Source organism: Pseudophryne corroboree, chromosome 4, assembly GCF_028390025.1.
Source record: "Pseudophryne corroboree isolate aPseCor3 chromosome 4, aPseCor3.hap2, whole genome shotgun sequence".
NCBI classification, from domain to species: Eukaryota; Metazoa; Chordata; class Amphibia; order Anura; family Myobatrachidae; genus Pseudophryne; species Pseudophryne corroboree.
The window spans coordinates 294226907-294247514 of record NC_086447.1 but is presented as its reverse complement, the minus strand read 5'-3'; the positions used below and the strand labels follow the sequence as shown (position 1 = coordinate 294247514).

At 46.8% G+C, this 20608-nt stretch overlaps 1 protein-coding gene, 1 long non-coding RNA gene and 1 other non-coding gene across 6 annotated transcripts in view; 1 reads left to right on the top strand and 2 right to left on the bottom strand.

Annotated features, from left to right (window-relative positions):
- Window positions 1–20608, bottom strand: part of MYNN (myoneurin) — a 99417-nt gene that overhangs the window by 47646 nt on the left and 31163 nt on the right. Inside the window, exons 1-5 of one of the 4 annotated variants that reach the window (XM_063916202.1) lie at window positions 13775–13900; window positions 5302–5592; window positions 2771–3537; window positions 1215–1374; window positions 954–1132 (exon numbers count right to left, since the gene is read on the bottom strand). In XM_063916202.1, the coding sequence (XP_063772272.1) occupies window positions 954–1132; window positions 1215–1374; window positions 2771–3537; window positions 5302–5567 (1372 nt within the window). In that variant the 5' untranslated portion in view covers window positions 5568–5592; window positions 13775–13900. The other 3 variants (XM_063916203.1, XM_063916204.1, XM_063916205.1) reach the window with 3 other exon arrangements.
- On the bottom strand, window positions 14018–14090 carry TRNAV-AAC (transfer RNA valine (anticodon AAC)). The gene has a single exon. It is a non-coding gene; the product is annotated as a tRNA-Val (tRNA).
- The window catches only part of LOC134909397 (uncharacterized), an 83347-nt gene continuing 77247 nt past the window's right edge, over window positions 14509–20608 (top strand). The window contains exon 1 of the long non-coding RNA XR_010175912.1: window positions 14509–14744. This is a non-coding gene — a long non-coding RNA (uncharacterized LOC134909397). The remainder of the gene's footprint in view (window positions 14745–20608) is intronic.

Genomic DNA, 20608 nt, shown 5'->3' with positions numbered 1-20608 from the left:
TCATTTTCTCTAAATCCATTTGGGGGTCACTATTAATTTGAGGTATGGAGGGTACAATGCAGAATTTGGCATTCAAGCTACAACATATATGTAACGTAGCCCCAGCCTTACCAAACGCATCCTTGCAATAACTCCTTAGTTCTTTTATAACAAAGCCTTCAGGATAGGGCTAAAATAAAGAATTGAACCGATACATTTATAGCAACTGCAGAGCCATGTAGGATGGGACCATCGTGTCTGCCAATTGGATTTAGAGAAAAGGATTTAAGTAAAACAATTTTGTTTTATGTTATTCTTTCAGACAGACATCCTAATCAGGGGCAGTTGCAGGATTTTTAAAGAAAGTTCTACCTTTACCTTCTACTGAAAATGAAATTCACCATGAAGTCATACTCATACCAGTTATAAGTAGCGTTCCTGCTAGACTGTTTCAGTGGCTCGCCACGCCTTCCTCGATTTTAAAGAACTATAATATGTCCTGCACTTATGGAGCCCCTCACTGATCACACTCTGTTCTCAGCGGGGCCATGGAGCCCCGCCTCACGTGGTGGTGCTGCTGCATGCGCCAGGATGTTGTGCATGAACACTCTCACCTGGCATCTGTTCACAGTGCGGGGAGAGTTTGGGGGCAGCTCAGCATCTCCTTGAGTGCTGCACATGCCCCCTAGAGTGATGTAAGAGGTGCATGCCATGTAGCCCTTTTCGGGTGAGCACAGATGTGCCCTCTCTGATGATTGGCGCCCTGTCCTAAATAGATCCTAGAGTGAACACTATATATATATATATATATATATCCTACAATAGAGAACTGCACTGCCCCACAGAGAGAATCAAGTTCAGAGCAATATTAAGTGCTTCTTGTTTTTAAAGAGGGTTCCACAAACTAGAATGCCCCCACTCTGTGCATATCTGGAATAATAGCTAGGCACAGTGGCTACAATTGCTTCTGTTACCTGTATGCTTTCTTGCATGAGTAATTAAAGAACTGGAGACTGCAAACGCCTTGCCACATGTGTCACAGACATACGGCTTCTCTCCCGTGTGACGACGGACATGGTATGTCAGGGTACTGGCCTGTGCAAATCTCTGGCCACACCTGTCACAGACATATGGCTTTTCTCCACTGTGTTTTCTGACAAGAAACAACCAAGGCGTTAGCTACCATTAAATCATTTATTATATTTAATAAAAGTTCACTTGGACATTTTACTGACCTGGCGTGAATTTTTAAATTACTGGAGGTTGCAAACTGTAGATTGCACACGTCACATTTATATGGTTTCTCTTCACCATGATGCATTCGACTATGAAAGACCAACTGGCATTTCTGAGCAAAGCCTTTATCGCAGAGTTTGCACTGATATGGTTTTTCTCCTGACAAATTAAAACACAAATATCCCAGTTCAGCTTGAATGTTGTGTAACAATTTTCATGATATGTAACAATTTTAATAAATCCATTATACTGACAACATCTTGGATCACTGATTATATACACAACGTAGAAATTAAACAATCATCAAAAATAAACAGAAAGCAGTCATATGACCTTTGAAATTCACGTCTGTATGTAAGTTTCTGTCTGTGTTGGTTTGTCATGAATAAGTCAGTGTGTGAGAGCAATTAGCAAGGGAATCCCACTGGAGGCAGCTCAAGAAGACCACCGAAGACAGAAAGTCATTTGATTGATTTATTTTTTAGGGCCTGTCCACCAACTCCTTTTATTAAGAAAATAAGATATTTCACTGTGCTATCAGCAACTATTAGGGCAATGTGTGGGTGCAATTTTTTCCTGCATCGTCTACAAATAGGGGCCCCAGAGCTGCTCTCTGTAGTCTGCAAACTGGGTATAAAAGTAATGGGGGCTCTACATTGCTGGTTTCCTTGTTATATTTACAACAACCCCAGGCTGACTAGTGCTTGGGCCAATTTTCAGCTGGGTACACACAAGAGCGACCACAAATCATTCCGACTTTACCGACGATTTCCCTAGAGCCCAGAACTAGCCAAATGGAGCGTACACACACTGTAATCTTGCTAACGACCGAATGATAGATTGCATTTTTTGTCCACATGCGATTTATCGCTGCTCTTGTACACACTAGAACAACCAATGTTAGGATCCTCTTGAAAAGGAGTGGCATGAAGGGGACGTCAAATCAGTCTGAGATATCGTTTGTCATCTACACTGCGTCATAGGCACCGAATTGCTAGCGATATCGATAGTGTTGGTGACGTCACATGCAACTGCTGGAGCGCGTATCTTGGGCGTACGCACTGACCGATGTAGGCAATTTGACGATACGAAGAAGCAAACCAGCCTGACATTGCTCCAGTGTGTACCCAGCTTTAGGGCAACCTTGCTGTGTGTTTATTATTTTTTATTGTTTGTATTGCATCCATAAGAGGACCTGATAAGTTCCTACTGGACAGTGCGGCCAATGAAAAAAATATATTTAATTATATTACTAGGCAACTGTATTTCATGTATACACACGACCTTAGAGAAAAGGTTGACATTAATAATTTCCTGCCTAACCTCTCATTCAAACTAATTAATTTTAGAGACAGAGATAATAAAGTGAGTTATTTCCTTTGATTTTAGTAATTACTTCAGATGGCAAAAACCATATATACTTTAGAAAAGCGTGTACAGCAAACTGATATACATTATTACTCTCTCTCCACTGTCTGGAAGCAATGTGTCACAGAGTGTCTGATTATATTTAGAAAAACTGGGCTGTGTGCACAAATATATAACCATGTCTTACCTGTATGGGTCCGTACATGTGTTTTCAGCTGGTTACACTGAGTAAAAGCTTTCCCACATAAATGACACACGTAAGGTTTAACACCTTTGTGGATCCGCATGTGTCGCCGAAGACTGCTGGCTTCTGAGAAAATCTTTCCGCAAGTATTGCACGTAGGTTTATTTTTGAAGTATTTCTGTTCCAAGCCTTTCACCAAACCGTCCATCTTGCACACATTGTTTGCACTTACGATATTAGCCATACAGTGCTCCTTTAGAGCACCATTTTGCTGTAACTTGACATGTTTCCGCTTCATACAAGCAGATTGTGCAACACTTTCTTCCATTAAAAGGCTTTCAGAGTTTAGTGCAGTTATAAGTGGCAGTGAGCCGTTATCCTTTTCCTGAGTGACGGGGCCTACCAATGCTTCTGTCAGACCGTTTATGTCCAGGCTGAGATCTGGGGGAGCAATGGAGACCGGATTCTGCTGCTCAGCTACATTTTTTTGAACTTTTTGATGAGAACGCATTTTCCTTTTCCATTTTTTGCTCCTAGAAGCTTTTATACTTACAATTTTTTTGGCTGAACATATAACCTCAGTTTTGTTTGTGCCTTGAAGATGCGGAAAAGCAGACTGTTCATTTGTGTCTTGGCTTGCCTCTGTCAGAGGCAATTCTGTCACAAAGGTTTTTTCCAACATAACAGAGTCCATTTTAGTTCTACATGTCAAAGCAACTTTTTCTAGTCTGAGGTATTCGGCAGCCTTACATATTTCTTCTATATTACATCTGTATGAAATAAAAACAAGTAGGATTTATTAAATTTCTATTATACAAGTTGAGTATCCCTTATAACTTTCTATTATATAGGTTGAGTATCCCGAATCCAAAATCACACATTTTTGGTTCCCCTACTGAGAAAATGACACATATACATATATATTATATATCTATATAATATAATCTATATATACACACATAATATATAACATATATGTCATTATCTCAATAGGGGACCCAAAAATTTGGGATTTTGAATAAGGGATACTTTATAGGCATTTGCAAATTCAATCGTCATGCACAAATACTATTCTATGCTCTTAGGGACCTTGTTCCTTCCACTAATTCACTATGCTTTCCAGCATGACAATATTCTCCTCCATATTTTATGACACTGAAGTCCTGTCTTCATCTACACAGTCACACTAGCGGACAGACCACTGCCTCCCACAGGGAGTGCACACAGCAAGCCTACGGCCTTAATAACAAATGGCTATTAAATCCCCACCCACCACAAAAAGAAAGATGTCTTGGAGTAGCAGAAGCTGTACACTGAACACAATACAAGTCTAAGGCACTAATCAAAATCATCTTAATAACTCCCCTAAAGTCTGTAAATGCAGGGCTAATAGCACCCGTTACACCAAATGGGACTTTTCAATAAATAAATAAATATAAATGTTCTACAATACGGTTCTACAATACGGTCAAGGCACAATCTGATTGCTATTCATGATTTAAAGGGAATACTTCATTTTATATATCAGAATATTCTTACTGATCCACATATGTAGCACAAGGATTGGGATTCCTCCCCTGGGACCCCTGCCACCATTTTTATATTACAGCAAGAAATCACGTAAACAAAAAATTCAAACTAGTGTAGTAGGACAGTTTGTAACAAAGGTGGCACCAACACGGACAGGTACTACAGCCATATGTATCAAAGGTTTATTTCTACTGCTCCATTATGCATAAATATCTTCTATACAAATTGCAGGCTTTTGCATACCTCCCAACTTCTGAAGTTTCTAAGTCGGGAACTGGGGCACCGGAGGCGTGCCCGTGCCCAGAAAAGCGGTGGGGCCTCGTGTAAAGGGGGCTGGGCCTTAGGTAAAGGAGGTGTGGCCTCACTTCCCGACCCCCGTTATCATCACTTTGGGGGCATGCCCAGCGCTCCCTGAGCAGCCCTTGGCTCACCCCTGCACATGCACACGGCATCTATTCAGTGATCACAAGCTCCCCCAACCAGGACAGTTCGGAGGTATGGCTTTTGAAGTAGGGCTGTCTTATTTTGATCTGCCATTTAATGTTACTTGCTATGTTCTACCAGATGTAGGGCCTGATCCAGAGATGTATACAGATCACACAGCTAATGTGTCTTTGTATGTAGCAGTATAACTAGACGCTTCCTACCAGCCTCTCTGATCCGCTACTGCATACGAGGATGCAGCATTGGATCAGCTGCATGACAGTCGGTCATCTGAGTAACACTCGGATTACACAGGATGGCTGGGAAATACACGCTGCTGAAGACAGTGACGCTATGTAGTGACTTCAGCATGCCCAGAAATGGACAATGCGGCTTCTGCGCAGATCTAAAAACATCGGAGATGTAAACATCGGGTTTGCGTATCTCTGAATTAGGCCCGTAGAATCTCCAGGAACATGTTTGTGCTGTATAATAAACAAAAAGTTAGCCCTTACATAAAAAACGGTCAAGGCACATTCTGATTGTTATTCGTTACAACCAACAGAAAATAAACACCTCACCTATCAAAATTTAAGTTACCACTGTATATAAAATCTAGCATTGTTTGGAATCCAGCTGGGGTCACTTGCTTCTGATCCAGAAGTATAATGCAGTCCAAAGCATCCTTGAAAAGGGCTCCAAAATATTCACTGAAAGAAGCCAACACATTTCTGTGAGCCTTGTACTGGAAGTCACCAATGAGAATGGTGCAGTCGCACAGGAAGCCGCCTTCTCTCTGCTTGTTTAATTTGTCTAACAACTGTTTACAGTGATCAGAATATGCCATGATGGCAAGGTCTGTAATGCCTTACCTGGGAAAAAGACAGAAAAATAAACCGTAAGCGATGGCCCAGACATTACAATATTCCTGGAAATATGTCAATGTAACACACAACTTGTTTCACTAATGTATACTTTCATTTTCTATCTAGCAGTCTTTGGTCTTCAAATATATGTGAAGATCTCCTACTATAAATACTTGGGACAGCAGTGACATATACCAAGGGGTCAATGCTATGAGCCGCGAGTCAGCATGCGGCTATGTACCGCACTTACCGGACCTCCAGACTTGCTGATTTTTGTACGCAGCCTCACAGGGCTAGATAAAAGAAATCTGCAAGTCTGGTGAATGATTGACCCCCAAGAGTTCCTAGTCTATGATCATGGACAAATGTATGGCTAACCATGCTACTTATGCTGGGTACACACTACAGGGGCAAACGCAGGATTTAGTAAGGGTTTCCGTGGAAAAGTGGGTGCTTGGATGTGTGTGTGTGTGTGTATATATATATATATATACACAACAACACGTTAATGCAGCACTCCTGGCGTCTGAAAAACCACTCTTAGCCGCACTTGTAGTAAAGCAACTTTTCAGTGCCCTTTATTGTGGCACTTACGAAAGTGCCACAATAATGGGCACTGAAACGTTGCTTTACTACAAGTGCGGCTAAGAGTGGTTTTTCAGACGCCAGGAGTGCTGCATTAACGTGTTGTTGTGTTTCTATTCGGGATGCGGGCACCCGGCGCAGTACAGCGGCAGTGAGTGAGAGCCGGACACTGGAACTTTATATATATATATATATACATATACACACACCCTCTCCGTGCAGTAGAAACCAGGAGGTACTCAGCGGTCTTTGTGAGTAAATTAATGTATAAAAGTACAAAAAATAAGAATTTACTTACCGATAATTCTATTTCTCGGAGTCCGTAGTGGATGCTGGGGTTCCTGAAAGGACCATGGGGGATAGCGGCTCCGCAGGAGACAGGGCACAAAAGTAAAGCTTTCCGATCAGGTGGTGTGCACTGGCTCCTCCCCCTATGACCCTCCTCCAAGCCAGTTAGGTACTGTGCCCGGACGAGCGTACACAATAAGGGAGGAATTTTGAATCCCGGGTAAGACTCATACCAGCCACACCAATCACACCGTACAACTTGTGATCAAAACCAGTTAACAGTATGATAACAGAGGAGCCTCTGAAAGATGGCTTCTTAACAATAACCCGAATTAGTTAACAATAACTATGTACAATTATTGCAGATAATCCGCACTTGGGATGGGCGCCCAGCATCCACTACGGACTCCGAGAAATAGAATTATCGGTAAGTAAATTCTTATTTTCTCTATCGTCCTAGTGGATGCTGGGGTTCCTGAAAGGACCATGGGGATTATACCAAAGCTCCCAAACGGGCGGGAGAGTGCGGATGACTCTGCAGCACCGAATGAGAGAACTCCAGGTCCTCCTTAGCCAGAGTATCAAATTTGTAAAATTTTACAAACGTGTTCTCCCCTGACCACGTAGCTGCTCGGCAAAGTTGTAATGCCGAGACCCCTCGGGCAGCCGCCCAAGATGAGCCCACCTTCCTTGTGGAGTGGGCCTTTACAGATTTAGGCTGTGGCAGGCCTGCCACAGAATGTGCAAGTTGGATTGTGCTACAGATCCAACGAGCAATCGTCTGCTTAGACGCAGGAGCACCCATCTTGTTGGGTGCATACAATATAAACAACGAGTCAGATTTTCTGACTCCAGCTGTCCTTGCAATATATATTTTTAATGCTCTGACAACGTCCAGTAACTTGGAGTCCTCCAAGTCACTTGTAGCCGCAGGCACTACAATAGGCTGGTTCAGATGAAATGCTGACACCACCTTAGGGAGAAAATGCGGACGAGTCCGCAGTTCTGCCCTGTCCGAATGGAAAATCAGATATGGGCTTTTGTAAGATAAAGCTGCCAGTTCTGACACTCTCCTGGCCGAAGCCAGGGCTAGTAACATGGTCACTTTCCATGTGAGATATTTTAAATCCACCTTTTTTAGTGGTTCAAACCAATGAGATTTTAGAAATTCCAAAACCACATTGAGATCCCACGGTGCCACTGGAGGCACCACAGGAGGCTGTATATGCAGCACTCCCTTAACAAAAGTCTGGACTTCAGGAACTGAAGCCAATTCTTTTTGAAAGAAAATCGACAGGGCCGAAATTTGAACCTTAATAGATCCCAATTTGAGACCCATAGACAATCCTGATTGCAGGAAATGTAGGAATCGACCCAGTTGAAATTCCTCCGTCGGAGCACTCCGATCCTCGCACCACGCAACATATCTTCGCCAAATGCGGTGATAGTGTTGCACGGTTACTTCCTTCCTTGCTTTAATCAAAGTAGGAATGACTTCTTCCGGCATGCCTTTTTCCTTTAGGATCCGGCGTTCAACCGCCATGCCGTCAAACGCAGCCGCGGTAAGTCTTGAAACAGACAGGGACCCTGCTGAAGCAAGTCCCTCCTTAGAGGTAGAGGCCACGGATCTTCCGTGATCATCTCTTGAAGTTCCGGGTACCAAGTCCTTCTTGGCCAATCCGGAACCACTAGTATCGTTCTTACGCCTCTTTGCCGTATAATTCTCAATACTTTTGGTATGAGAGGCAGAGGAGGAAACACATACACCGACTGGTACACCCAAGGCGTTACCAGCGCGTCCACAGCTATTGCCTGCGGATCTCTTGACCTGGCGCAATACCTGTCCAGTTTTTTGTTGAGGCGAGACGCCATCATGTCCACCATTGGTCTTTCCCAACGGGTTACCAGCATGTGGAAGACTTCCGGATGAAGTCCCCACTCTCCCGGGTGAAGGTCGTGTCTGCTGAGGAAGTCTGCTTCCCAGTTGTCCACTCCCGGGATGAACACTGCTGACAGTGCTATCACATGATTCTCTGCCCAGCGAAGAATCCTTGCAGCTTCTGCCATTGCACTCCTGCTTCTTGTGCCGCCCTGTCTGTTCACATGGGCGACTGCCGTGATGTTGTCCGACTGGATCAACACCGGTTTTCCTTGAAGCAGAGGTTCTGCCTGGCTTAGAGCATTGTAGATTGCTCTTAGTTCCAGAATGTTTATGTGAAGAGACGTTTCCAGGCTCGTCCACACTCCCTGGAAGTTTCTTCCTTGTGTGACTGCTCCCCAGCCTCTCAGGCTGGCGTCCGTGGTCACCAGGATCCAATCCTGTATGCCGAATCTGCGGCCCTCCAATAGATGAGCACTCTGCAACCACCACAGAAGAGACACCCTTGTCCTTGGAGACAGGGTTATCCGCTGGTGCATCTGAAGATGCGACCCTGACCATTTGTCTAACAGATCCCTCTGGAAAATTCGTGCATGGAATCTGCCGAATGGAATTGCTTCGTAAGAAGCCACCATTTTTCCCAGGACTCTTGTGCATTGATGTACAGACACCTTTCCTGGTTTTAGGAGGTTCCTGACAAGCTCGGACAACTCCTTGGCTTTTTCCTCCGGGAGAAAAACCTTTTTCTGAACCGTGTCCAGAATCATCCCTAGGAACAGCAGACGAGTTGTCGGCATTAACTGGGATTTTGGAATATTCAGAATCCAGCCGTGTTGTTTTAGCACTTCTTGAGACAGTGCTAATCCCCTCTCTAGCTGTTCTCTGGACCTTGCCCTTATTAGGAGATCGTCCAAGTATGGGATAATTAATACGCCTTTTCTTCGAAGAAGAATCATCATCTCGGCCATTACCTTTGTAAAGACCCGAGGTGCCGTGGACAATCCGAACGGCAGCGTCTGAAACTGATAGTGACAGTTTTGTACAACGAACCTGAGGTACCCCTGGTGTGAGGGGTAAATTGGAACGTGGAGGTACGCATCCTTGATGTCCAAGGACACCATAAAGTCCCCTTCTTCCAGGTTCGCTATCACTGCTCTGAGTGACTCCATTTTGAACTTGAACTTCTTTATGTACAGGTTCAAGGACTTCAGATTTAGAATAGGTCTTACCGAGCCGTCCGGCTTCGGTACCACAAATAGAGTGGAATAATACCCCTTTCCCTGTTGTAGAAGAGGTACCTTGACTATCACCTGCTGAGAGTACAGCTTGTGAATGGCTTCCAAAACCGTCTCCCTTTCGGAGGGGGACGTTGGTAAAGCAGACTTCAGGAAACGGCGAGGCGGATCTGTCTCTAGTTCCAACCTGTACCCCTGAGATATTATCTGCAGGATCCAGGGATCTACCTGCGAGTGAGCCCACTGCGCGCTGAAATGCTTGAGACGACCGCCCACCGCCCCCGAGTCCGCTTGAGAAGCCCCAGCGTCATGCTGAGGCTTTTGTAGAAGCGGGGGAGGGCTTCTGTTCCTGGGAAGGAGCTGCCTGTTGGTGTCTCTTCCCCCTTCCTCTGCCTCGTGGCAGATATGAATATCCCTTTGCTCTCTTGTTTTTAAAGGAACGAAAGGACTGCGGTTGAAAAGTCGGTGTCTTTTTCTGTTGGGGAGTAGCTTGAGGTAAAAAGGTGGATTTCCCGGCTGTAGCCGTGGCCACCAAATCTGATAGACCGACTCCAAATAACTCCTCCCCTTTATACGGCAAAACTTCCATATGCCGTTTTGAGTCCGCATCGCCTGACCACTGTCGCGTCCATAAACTTCTTCTGGCCGAAATGGACATAGCACTTACCCGTGATGCCAGTGTGCAGATATCCCTCTGTGCATCACGCATATAAAGAAATGCATCCTTTATTTGCTCTAAAGACAGTAAAACATTGTCCCTATCCAGGGTATCAATATTTTCAATCAGGGACTCTGACCAAACTACTCCAGCACTGCACATCCAGGCTGACGCTATAGCTGGTCGTAGTATAACACCTGTATGTGTGTATATACTTTTTTGGATATTTTCCATCCTCCTATCTGTTGGATCTTTAAGTGCGGCCGTCTCAGGAGAGGGTAACGCCACTTGTTTAGATAAGCATGTGAGCGCCTTATCCACCCTAGGAGGTGTTTCCCAGCGCGCCCTAACCTCTGACGGGAAAGGGTATAAAGCTAATAACTTCTTTGAAATTAGCATCTTTTTATCGGGGGCAACCCACGCTTCATCACATACATCATTTAGTTCTTCTGATTCAGGAAAAACTATAGGTAGTTTTTTCACACCCCACATAATACCCTGTTTAGTGGTACCAGTAGTATCAGCTAAATGTAACGCCTCCTTCATTGCCAAAATCATATAACGTGTGGCCCTACTGGAAAATACGGTTGATTCGTCACCGTCGCCACTGGAATCAGTGCCTGTGTCTGGGTCTGTATCGACCGACTGAGGCAAAGGGCGTTTTACAGCCCCTGACGGTGTTTGAGGCGCCTGGACAGGCACTAACTGATTGTCCGGCCGTCTCATGTCGACAAACGACTGCTTTAGCGTGTTGACACTATCCCGTAATTCCATAAATAAAGGCATCCATTCTGGTGTCGACCCCCTAGGAGGTGACATCCCCATATTTGACAATTGCTCCGCCTCCACACCAATATCGTCCTCATACATGTCGACACACACGTACCGACACACAGCAGACACACAGGGAATGCTCTTAACGAAGACAGGACCCCACTAGCCCTTTGGGGAGACAGAGGGAGAGTTTGCCAGCACACACCAAAAGCGCTATATATGACAGGGATAGCCTTATAATAAGTGCTCCCTGTATAGCTGCTTTTATAATATAATTTTTGCCACTATTTTGCCCCCCCTCTCTTGTTTTACCCTGTTTCTGTAGTGCAGTGCAGGGGAGAGACCTGGGAGCTGTCCTGACCAGCGGAGCTGTGTAAGGAAAATGGCGCTGTGTGCTGAGGAGATAGGCCCCGCCCCTTTTCCGGCGGGCTCGTCTCCCGCTCTTTAGTGTATTCTGGCAGGGGTTAAATATCTCCATATAGCCCCGGAGGCTATATGTGAGGTATTTTTTAGCCATATAGGTTTTCATTTGCCTCCCAGGGCGCTCCCCTCCCAGCGCCCTGCACCCTCAGTGACTGCCGTGTGAAGTGTGCTGAGAGGAAAATGGCGCACAGCTGCAGTGCTGTGCGCTACCTTTAGAAGACTGAGGAGTCTTCTGCCGCCGATTCTGGACCTCTTCATGTTTCAGCATCTGCAAGGGGGCCGGCGGCGAGGCTCCGGTGACCATCCAGGCTGTACCTGTGATCGTCCCTCTGGAGCTGATGTCCAGTAGCCAAGAAGCCAATCCATCCTGCACGCAGGTGAGTTCACTTCTTCTCCCCTAAGTCCCTCGTTGCAGTGATCCTGTTGCCAGCAGGACTCACTGTAAAATAAAAAACCTAAGCTAAACTTTCTCTAAGCAGCTCTTTAGGAGAGCCACCTAGATTGCACCCTTCTCGGCCGGGCACAAAAATCTAACTGGCTTGGAGGAGGGTCATAGGGGGAGGAGCCAGTGCACACCACCTGATCGGAAAGCTTTACTTTTGTGCCCTGTCTCCTGCGGAGCCGCTATCCCCCATGGTCCTTTCAGGAACCCCAGCATCCACTAGGACGATAGAGAAAGCATATTGTACCGTGTCAACACCGAGCAGGGCGGTTTTGTCAAGCCTACAGCATAGCACCTTGAAAAAAATGCCCTGCGCAGTGTTGAGACGTTGGTACACAATGCCTTTTGTACTTTATTACATTAATCTACTCACAAAGACCGCTGCACGCGCACAAACACATATACACACACACACACACACACACACACACACACACAGATAGACACAAACACACATACATAACTACAAATAAGTACATACATACATAGGGTTCCATCAGGGGCTGGGAGCAGAGAGGCAGCAATGTGAGGACGGAGGGAGCTGCTGTGGCTGAGCATGCGCAGCCAGCAGCTCCCCCCTCCAGACAGTCTACAAGCAGAGAGCTACTGTTGCTCTCTGATTCTGCATCAGTGCAGATCCGCGGTTGCGATCGCGGCTTTTAACTGAGACGGAGACAGCTGTGTCTTCGTCTCAAAAATAAAAGATTCAGCTCATCAAGGGGGGGTTCCAGGTACTTGGAACCCCCCCTGCGTGTGCCACTGACATTATGCAATGTCATTCACTCAGCCAATAAACGACATATCGGATAGTGCATCTATCCATGTGTGAAGACAGTAAGACTATGAACGTCATTCACAGAAATATCACATCGATATCAGTACATCTGGCTGTATGTATGGCTGACCACATCTGGCTGTATGTATGGCTGACCTGCCAACCAGTTAAGCGGCTGCGGAAGATGCAGACAATGACATCACAGCTGGGGTGGGTAAATTTAATATGCTGTGATATATGGACCAACGTATGAAGTGGCAGGTTGGTGTGTATAGCTTTCCCAATCGGCCACTAATTCTAGGAATTCATGGGTCAGCGTACAAGTTGGCCAGGTGTGTACACAGCATTACAGAGAATAATCTGACCCTTTTTTTGTAGAAACGTTTATTATCAAATAACCAATATTCTGTGATTCAAAAAAAATAAAAAGACAGAGCATTCTGACAATTTGGAGATTTTTGTGAAATATTTAAGAATTTTACTTTTACTTTGTAGGGCTCAAATACTAATTTGATAATAAAAGGCAAAGAACACGGTGCATCACGGCAGACACTGCTATATAGCAGCATTGTATGGAAAATCATGCTGTCATGTCCTAAAGCTCTACTGATGCAGTCATATTACCTACACTTCAGTGAGCATTGCTTTCCCACACCCATGTGTATGAGTGGTGTAACACAGAGTAAGCCTATAGGGGAAACAGCACGTTTGTTGCACTGGTTGAAAAATCATTACGCATTAGCCTGCAGTGTCCTCATTAGCCTGCAGCTGCCATACTGACACAGACAGAGCAATGGGGATATAGGTGCAGCTGCAGAAGGACACTTGCTGTATTCTGCGCTGCTGCTGTCACCGAGGCTTGGTTAACCCTGGGGCTGTCCCATTGTGCTGAGGCTTGTAGCTCTACAGCAACTGGGGAGCCACAGGTTACCTGGCTGTACTGTAGAAGAGCACAGCAGCCGCCTTACACGTACATGATGCAGCATCGTTTTCCAGGGCGGGACAACACTGCATCAGTGACCGGCGGTTATCTATGCTGTGCGGGCGTTATAGGGATACGGGGAGGGCGGACGCCCGCGGGTGTCTCTGTTTCCGGGCACCGGCAGCCATGCACGCGTGCGGAACTCACCTCTCCCTACTCATCCATTGTTGTGTCCCGCACGTCACACGCCACGCACGCCGCACGTCACCGCAGCAGCGCAGTAACTCCTCTGGCCCGGCGATGCCGTGCTCCATACAGTAATCGCGCGAAGTGCAGAGAGAGTAATAAATGATAAGAGATAATGGGATTGCTGACATAATAATGTATTGTGTGGCGAGGGCGCTGGAGGGGGGGGGGAAGGGGGTGTCAGTGACGAGTAAATATAAAAAGTGTTTCCGCCCGGTTTCGAACCGGGGACCTTTCGCGTGTTAGGCGAACGTGATAACCACTACACTACGGAAACCAGATGCTGGTAGTTATGCCTACTGCCCACTTGAAGAATGCCGTCTCTGGAACTTGTTTAGAGAAATGTCATGCTCTGACCTCACGAATTTATTGTGGCAGCAGCTGAAGCTGAAACGTCTGAAGAATGTTTATTTCTAGACCAAAATAGATTTAAAAAAAAAAAAAAAATTTATACAGTTTTGTTCATAATTTATCCTCTATAAATACTTTCATGGTGGCCGCAGACACATTTCTTCCTTCACAGGAATTGGCTGTCGTTAACAGGCTGTGGGTTCAGAAGTGGTTATATACACTTGGGTCATAAATACACAAGGGGATAGGTTTATTAATAATACTGAATGAAAAAAAATCTCAATTATAATCTTCCCCTAGACGTTTGTGGAGCAACTGTTGCTCTGTGACACGTGAGCAGACCGCTGACACCATCACTGGAGATCATGAGTAAAGGAAAGCATCTGGGTCTAGAAATACCTCCTGACAAGCTCTCCGCACAATGATATGATAGTATTATAATACAGGGTGTGTCAAATGTGCGTGTGGATCATTGGGTCAACCTGAAAAAGTTTGACAGTGTCTAGGTTCAACCCAAAAGGTCAAAATACAGATACAGAAAGTCGACATGGGAAAAAGGTCAACACAGGAAAAGGTCAATGTGAGTTTTTTTCTTTGTTTCGTTTTCTTTGTAAAGTGACACCCCAGCGGAATAAAAAATGACAGTAAGGTGCTCTACTGTATGGCATAACGTATAAAAAGGGCACTACTGTGTATACTAATGTGAATAAAGAGCAATATGGTGTGGTATGATGTGAATAAGGAGAAATATGGTGTGGTGTAATGAGAATAAAAAGCAATATGGTGTGGTGTAATGTGAATAAGGAGCAATTCAATATGATGTTATGTGAATGAGGGACATTACTGTGAGGAGTGAGGAGTAACATATATAAGGTAAAGTGGTACTACTGTGTGATGTTATGTGAATAAGGGACACTACTGCATGATAAATTGTGAATAAAGTTGCACTACTCTGAGGCATAATTTGAATTGGGGGTACTATTGTGTGCACATGCCCCCTGCCAGCAAAAACACATACCTTTTTGGGTTGTGCGCCGAATGTGCACACTGTTCTTATTTAAATTACAGGGGGTAGGAAAACAAAAAAAAAGGACTGCTATGGGTGGGGGGTGATGGTGCTGTGAAAGGGGTGCAGGGTCAATGGTGGAACTAGCGATGGTGCTAGGGGGCACCAGCCAAAATCTTGCCTAGGGCATCATATTGGTTAGGGCCGGCTCTGCTTGTGTGTACACATCACCAATAATAGCATGACCTATGCCATGGAAAAACTTCAGCAATAGGCTGACTGAAAAGAAACACAGCATGTGTGTAACCCAACTAATAACTGCAGATACAGTACGCACTGGGACGGGCGCCCAGCATCCTCTACGGACTAAGAGAAAAGGATTTACCTGTCACGAACCTCGGGCAGCGGCGACCGCGCTTGTCCCTGCGGGTGGCCTGGTCTGCCCGGCGCCTCTCTTCCCCTGTCAGTCTCCGGCTTCAGCGGCGGGTCGGCGCTGCTCTCCGGCGGCTTCCCGGAAGCAAGGGCGCCGCCATCACAAGCAAGGGCAAGGAGGCGGAGCAGGTCTGACGTCACCTGCCTGCTCCGCCAATCAGGCTAGGGCGGGGAATTTAAAATCAGATACCAGGCAGAGATCCGATGCCTGAGTATCTTCGTTTCTCCTGTGGAAGCTATGATCCAGAGCTCCCTCGTCCCTGCAAGCATCCTGTGCTTCCAAGCATCCTGTCCCTGCAAGCATCCTGTGCTTCCAAGCATCCTGTCCCTGCAAGCATCCTGTGCTTCCAAGCATCCTGTCCCTGCAAGCATCCTGTGCTTCCAAGCATCCTGTCCCTGCAAGCATCCTGTGCTTCCAAGCATCCTGTGCCTACAAGCAACCTGTGCTTCCAAGCATCCTGTGCCTACAAGCAACCTGTGCTTCCAAGCATCCTGTGCCTACAAGCACCTCCGTGCCTCCAGTTACCTCCGTGTCTCCAAGCACCCCGTGCCTCCAAGCACCTCCGTGCCTCCAAGCACCTCCGTGCCTCCAAGCACCTCGTGCCTCCAAGCACCTCGTGCCTCCAAGCACCTCCGCGCCTCAAGCACCTCCGTGCCTCCAGTTACCTCCGTGCCTCCAGTTACCTCCGTGCCTCCAGTTACCTCCGTGCCTCCAAGCACCTCCGTGCCTCCAAGCACCTCGTGCCTCCAAGCACCCCGTGCCTCCAAGCACCTCCGCGCCTCAAAGCACCTCCGTGCCTCCAGTTACCTCCGTGTCTCCAAGCACCTCGTGCCTCCAAGCACCTCGTCCCTCCAAACACCTCGGTGTCTCCAAACACCTCCGTGCCTCCAAGCACCTCCGTGCCTCCAAACACCTCCGTGCCTCCAAGGGTCTCCCAGCACTCCCTGTACTCCCAGTACCTCAGTGCCTTCAATACCACAGTGTCTCCAATATCTCAGTACCCCAGCCTTCATTATTTCTACAAGTCTTGTCTTACAGGAGACCTACAAGAATTCCTCTGGGCCTCCCGCCTGCCGTCTTAGTTCTGCATGAGGAAGACCTACATCCGGCCATCTCTACTACGACCCAGTGGCGGTTCCTCTTCCCGGTCATCGGAAGAAGCCCCGAGTCCACAACACTCCCAAACCAGGTCAGTGATAGTATACTCAGGCCCCATGGACTCGGGGGATCGGAACACGGACTCTAGTGCCATCCAGAACCTGGCTTCTCGAGTGCAAAGTCAGGAAGCAGCACAAGGTCAGGTGATGCAGTACCTCCAGCAGTTGTCCGGGCGTCTGGATCAGATTCAGGCGTCTCTGGCCTCAGTAATTCCGGCTCCTGTTCCAGCAGTCGCACCAGTTGCCGTTGCCAGCAATGTTCAACCATCGGCCGGTGTCACTCCACGCCTTCAGTTGCCTACTCCGTCCCGCTATAATGGGAATCCCAAAAATTGTCGTGGTTTCTTGAACCAGTGCGAGGTACATTTCGAGCTACTTGCACACAACTTTCCTACAGACCGGTCCAAGGTAGCATATATTATTTCTCTGTTGGAAGGTTCTGCTTTGGATTGGGTGTCTCCATTATGGGAACGATCTGATCCCATGGTTTCCAACTACACCAACTTCATCTCGTCCTTTCGAAGGATTTTCGACGAGCCCGGCAGAATGACCACTGCTTCTTCCGATTTGCTCCGTGTTCGGCAGGGCGCCCGTTCCGTGGGCCAGTACGTGGTTCATTTCCAGACCATTGCTTCCGAACTACGCTGGAATAATGATGCCCTGAGAGCTGCCTTCTGGAACGGTCTTTCCGACCGGCTGAAAGACGAGCTGGTTACTAGAGATCTGCCGGATCCATTAGAAGATTTGATTTCCCTTTGCGTCAAGGTGGATCTTCGGATGCAGGAGCGTGGAAGAGAACGTAACCGTTCGGATCGTTCCAGGTTCCGGAATCCTACTCCTAGGCCGGTGGCCTCACCTAGCTCAGATGAGCCCATGCAAATTAACCGCTCCCGACTGTCTCCGGAAGAACGACAGCGTCGTCGTGAGGGTAAACTCTGCCTTTACTGTGGAGCCGCAGATCATTTTCTTAAATCTTGTAAAGTCCGTCCGGGAAACGGGCAGACCTAGCTTGTTCCGGAGGAGTCAAGCTGGGAGTTACGACAAAAGCTTCTCCAACTTCGGACTGCTTGCTTCCAGTAACTCTAGTCTCCAATTCAGTCTCCAGGTCTTGTGAAGCCCTATTGGATTCCGGAGCTGCAGGGAACTTCGTTTCTTCCTTCTGTGCCCAAAGTTTGGGTTTAAAGTTACGGCCTATCGAGCGGCCAATTTCACTGACGGCTATCAACGGGACTAGAATTTCCAAAGGTCTCATAATGTGGCGCACGGGGCCAGTTAAGCTGCGGGTCGGGGCTCTACATCAGGAAGATTTGGAACTCTTGGTAATCCCAGAAATGCCCCATGATCTGGTTCTTGGAATGCCTTGGCTGAAAAGTCATAACCCCCACATCGATTGGAAGTCGTCACAAATTCTGTCCTGGAGTTCCTTTTGTCACACTAATTGTCTTACTCCTGTTTGTCCGCTCCGTGTTACCTCCAAAACGGATGAAGAGCACATTCCGGAGGCATATCAAGGGTACAAGGACGTATTTTCGGAACAAGCTGCTGACCTGTTACCACCTCACAGGCCTTGGGACTGCCCTATTGACCTTGTCCCAGGGAAGACGCCACCTCGTGGTCGCACATATCCTCTGTCTCTTCCCGAGACTCAAGCCATGTCGGAGTATATTAAGTCCAATATGCTCAAGGGATTCATTCGCCCCTCTTCCTCCCCTGCTGGTGCAGGCTTCTTTTTCGTGAAGAAAAAGGACGGGGGGTTGAGACCATGCATCGACTACCGCGGCCTAAACGACATTACTATTAAGAATAAATACCCCTTGCCACTAATCACAGAGTTATTTGATAGGGTTCGTGGTGCCCGCATTTTTTCAAAACTCGACTTGAGAGGAGCTTATAATCTTATACGCATCCGAGAGGGGGATGAATGGAAGACTGCCTTTAATACCCGAGATGGGCATTACGAATACTTGGTGATGCCGTTTGGTCTTAGTAATGCTCCCGCGGTTTTCCAGGGATTCGTCAACGAAATCTTTCGTGATATGCTGTATCAGAGCGTTGTGGTATATCTGGACGACATACTGATTTTTTCCAAGAATCTTGTCGAACACAGGACTCAAGTCAAAGAGGTGCTACACCGTTTACAAGAGAATCATCTCTACGCCAAGCTTTCCAAATGTACCTTTGAAGTAACATCTATTCCGTTCCTCGGTTATGTCATCTCGGGGACGGAGCTTCGCATGGATCCGGAAAAGTTGTCGGCCATTCGTGATTGGACTCAGCCTCTTTCCCTGAAAGCAATACAAAGGTTCCTGGGCTTTGCGAACTACTACAGGAAATTCATTAAAGGTTTCTCCACCATTGTTGCACCCATTACTGCCCTGACGAGAAAGGGTTCTAATCCTAGTTTGTGGCCTCCGGAAGCCATTGTAGCTTTTTCTCGCTTAAAGTTAGCTTTCACGACGGCTCCAGTTCTCCAACAACCAAATTTCGAGGAACCCTTCTTCTTAGAAGTTGATGCATCTTCAGTCGGGGTGGGGGCTGTCCTCTCCCAGCATTCCTCTGATAAGAAATTACATCCGTGTGGCTTCCACTCTCGTAAATTCTCTCCAGCCGAACGAAATTACTCTATTGGAGACCAGGAACTCTTGGCAATCAAATCTGCCTTGGAAGAATGGAGATATCTTCTAGAAGGGGCTAAACATGTGTTTACCATCTACACGGATCACAAGAATTTACTGTACATCAAATCCGCACAATGTTTGAATCCTCGCCAGGCGAGATGGGCACTTTTCTTTTCCCGATTCTCGTTCATTATCAAGTACCGTGCCGGGACTCTCAATATTAAAGCAGATGCGCTTTCCCGTTCACAGGTTCCCACAGACGAGGATGAACCTCCGGAGCGGGGTTTAATTCTGAATCCAGTTTCTGTCTCTGCTGCTTTAACTACTCCAGCTCCTCCTCCTGGAAGAATGTCCGTACCAGCTAGATTCCGCCCAGGAATACTACGGTGGGTCCATAACTCCAAGTTTTCCGGTCATCCCGGCGCTCAGAAGATGTACAAGTTTCTGCAAAGGTCTTACTGGTGGAACACCATGAGGAAGGATGTACAAGATTGCGTTAATTCATGTCCCCAATGTACACAACATAAATCTCCTCGTCTGCCTCCTGCAGGGTTACTTCGTCCTCTGCCTATCCCTGTGAGACCCTGGACTCACATTTCCATGGACTTCATCACTGACTTGCCCTGTTCCAAGGGTTGCAACACCGTTTGGGTTATCGTTGACCGTTTTTCGAAGATGGCACACTTTGTGCCCTTGACTGGTCTTCCGACAGCACCGAAACTGGCTCTATTGTTTATCCGAGAACATTTTCGTTTGCATGGGTTGCCACAAGAGATTGTTTCTGACCGTGGAGTACAGTTCACCGCCAGGTTTTGGAAAGCCCTTTGTTCAACTCTACACATTAAACTTAAGTTTTCGTCGGCTTATCATCCCCAAACAAATGGACAAACGGAACGAGTCAATCAAGATCTAGAGACTTTTCTTCGGTTGTATCTCTCTCCTTCACAGGACAACTGGGTGGAGTTGTTGCCTTGGGCGGAGTTTGCCCATAACCATTTGTTTCATTCTTCCACTGGGGAATCACCATTTTTCGTCAACTACGGGTTCCATCCCCGTGTTCCGGAATTTCCAAGCCTTCCGATAATAGAGGTTCCTGCTGTAGCGTCCACTCTACGACACTTTGGACAAATTTGGAGAAAGGTTCATGCTAATCTTAAGCAGGTTTCTGTTCGGTACAAGTTCTTTGCAGATAAGAAACGGCAAGCCGCACCTCAATATAAAGTTGGGGAC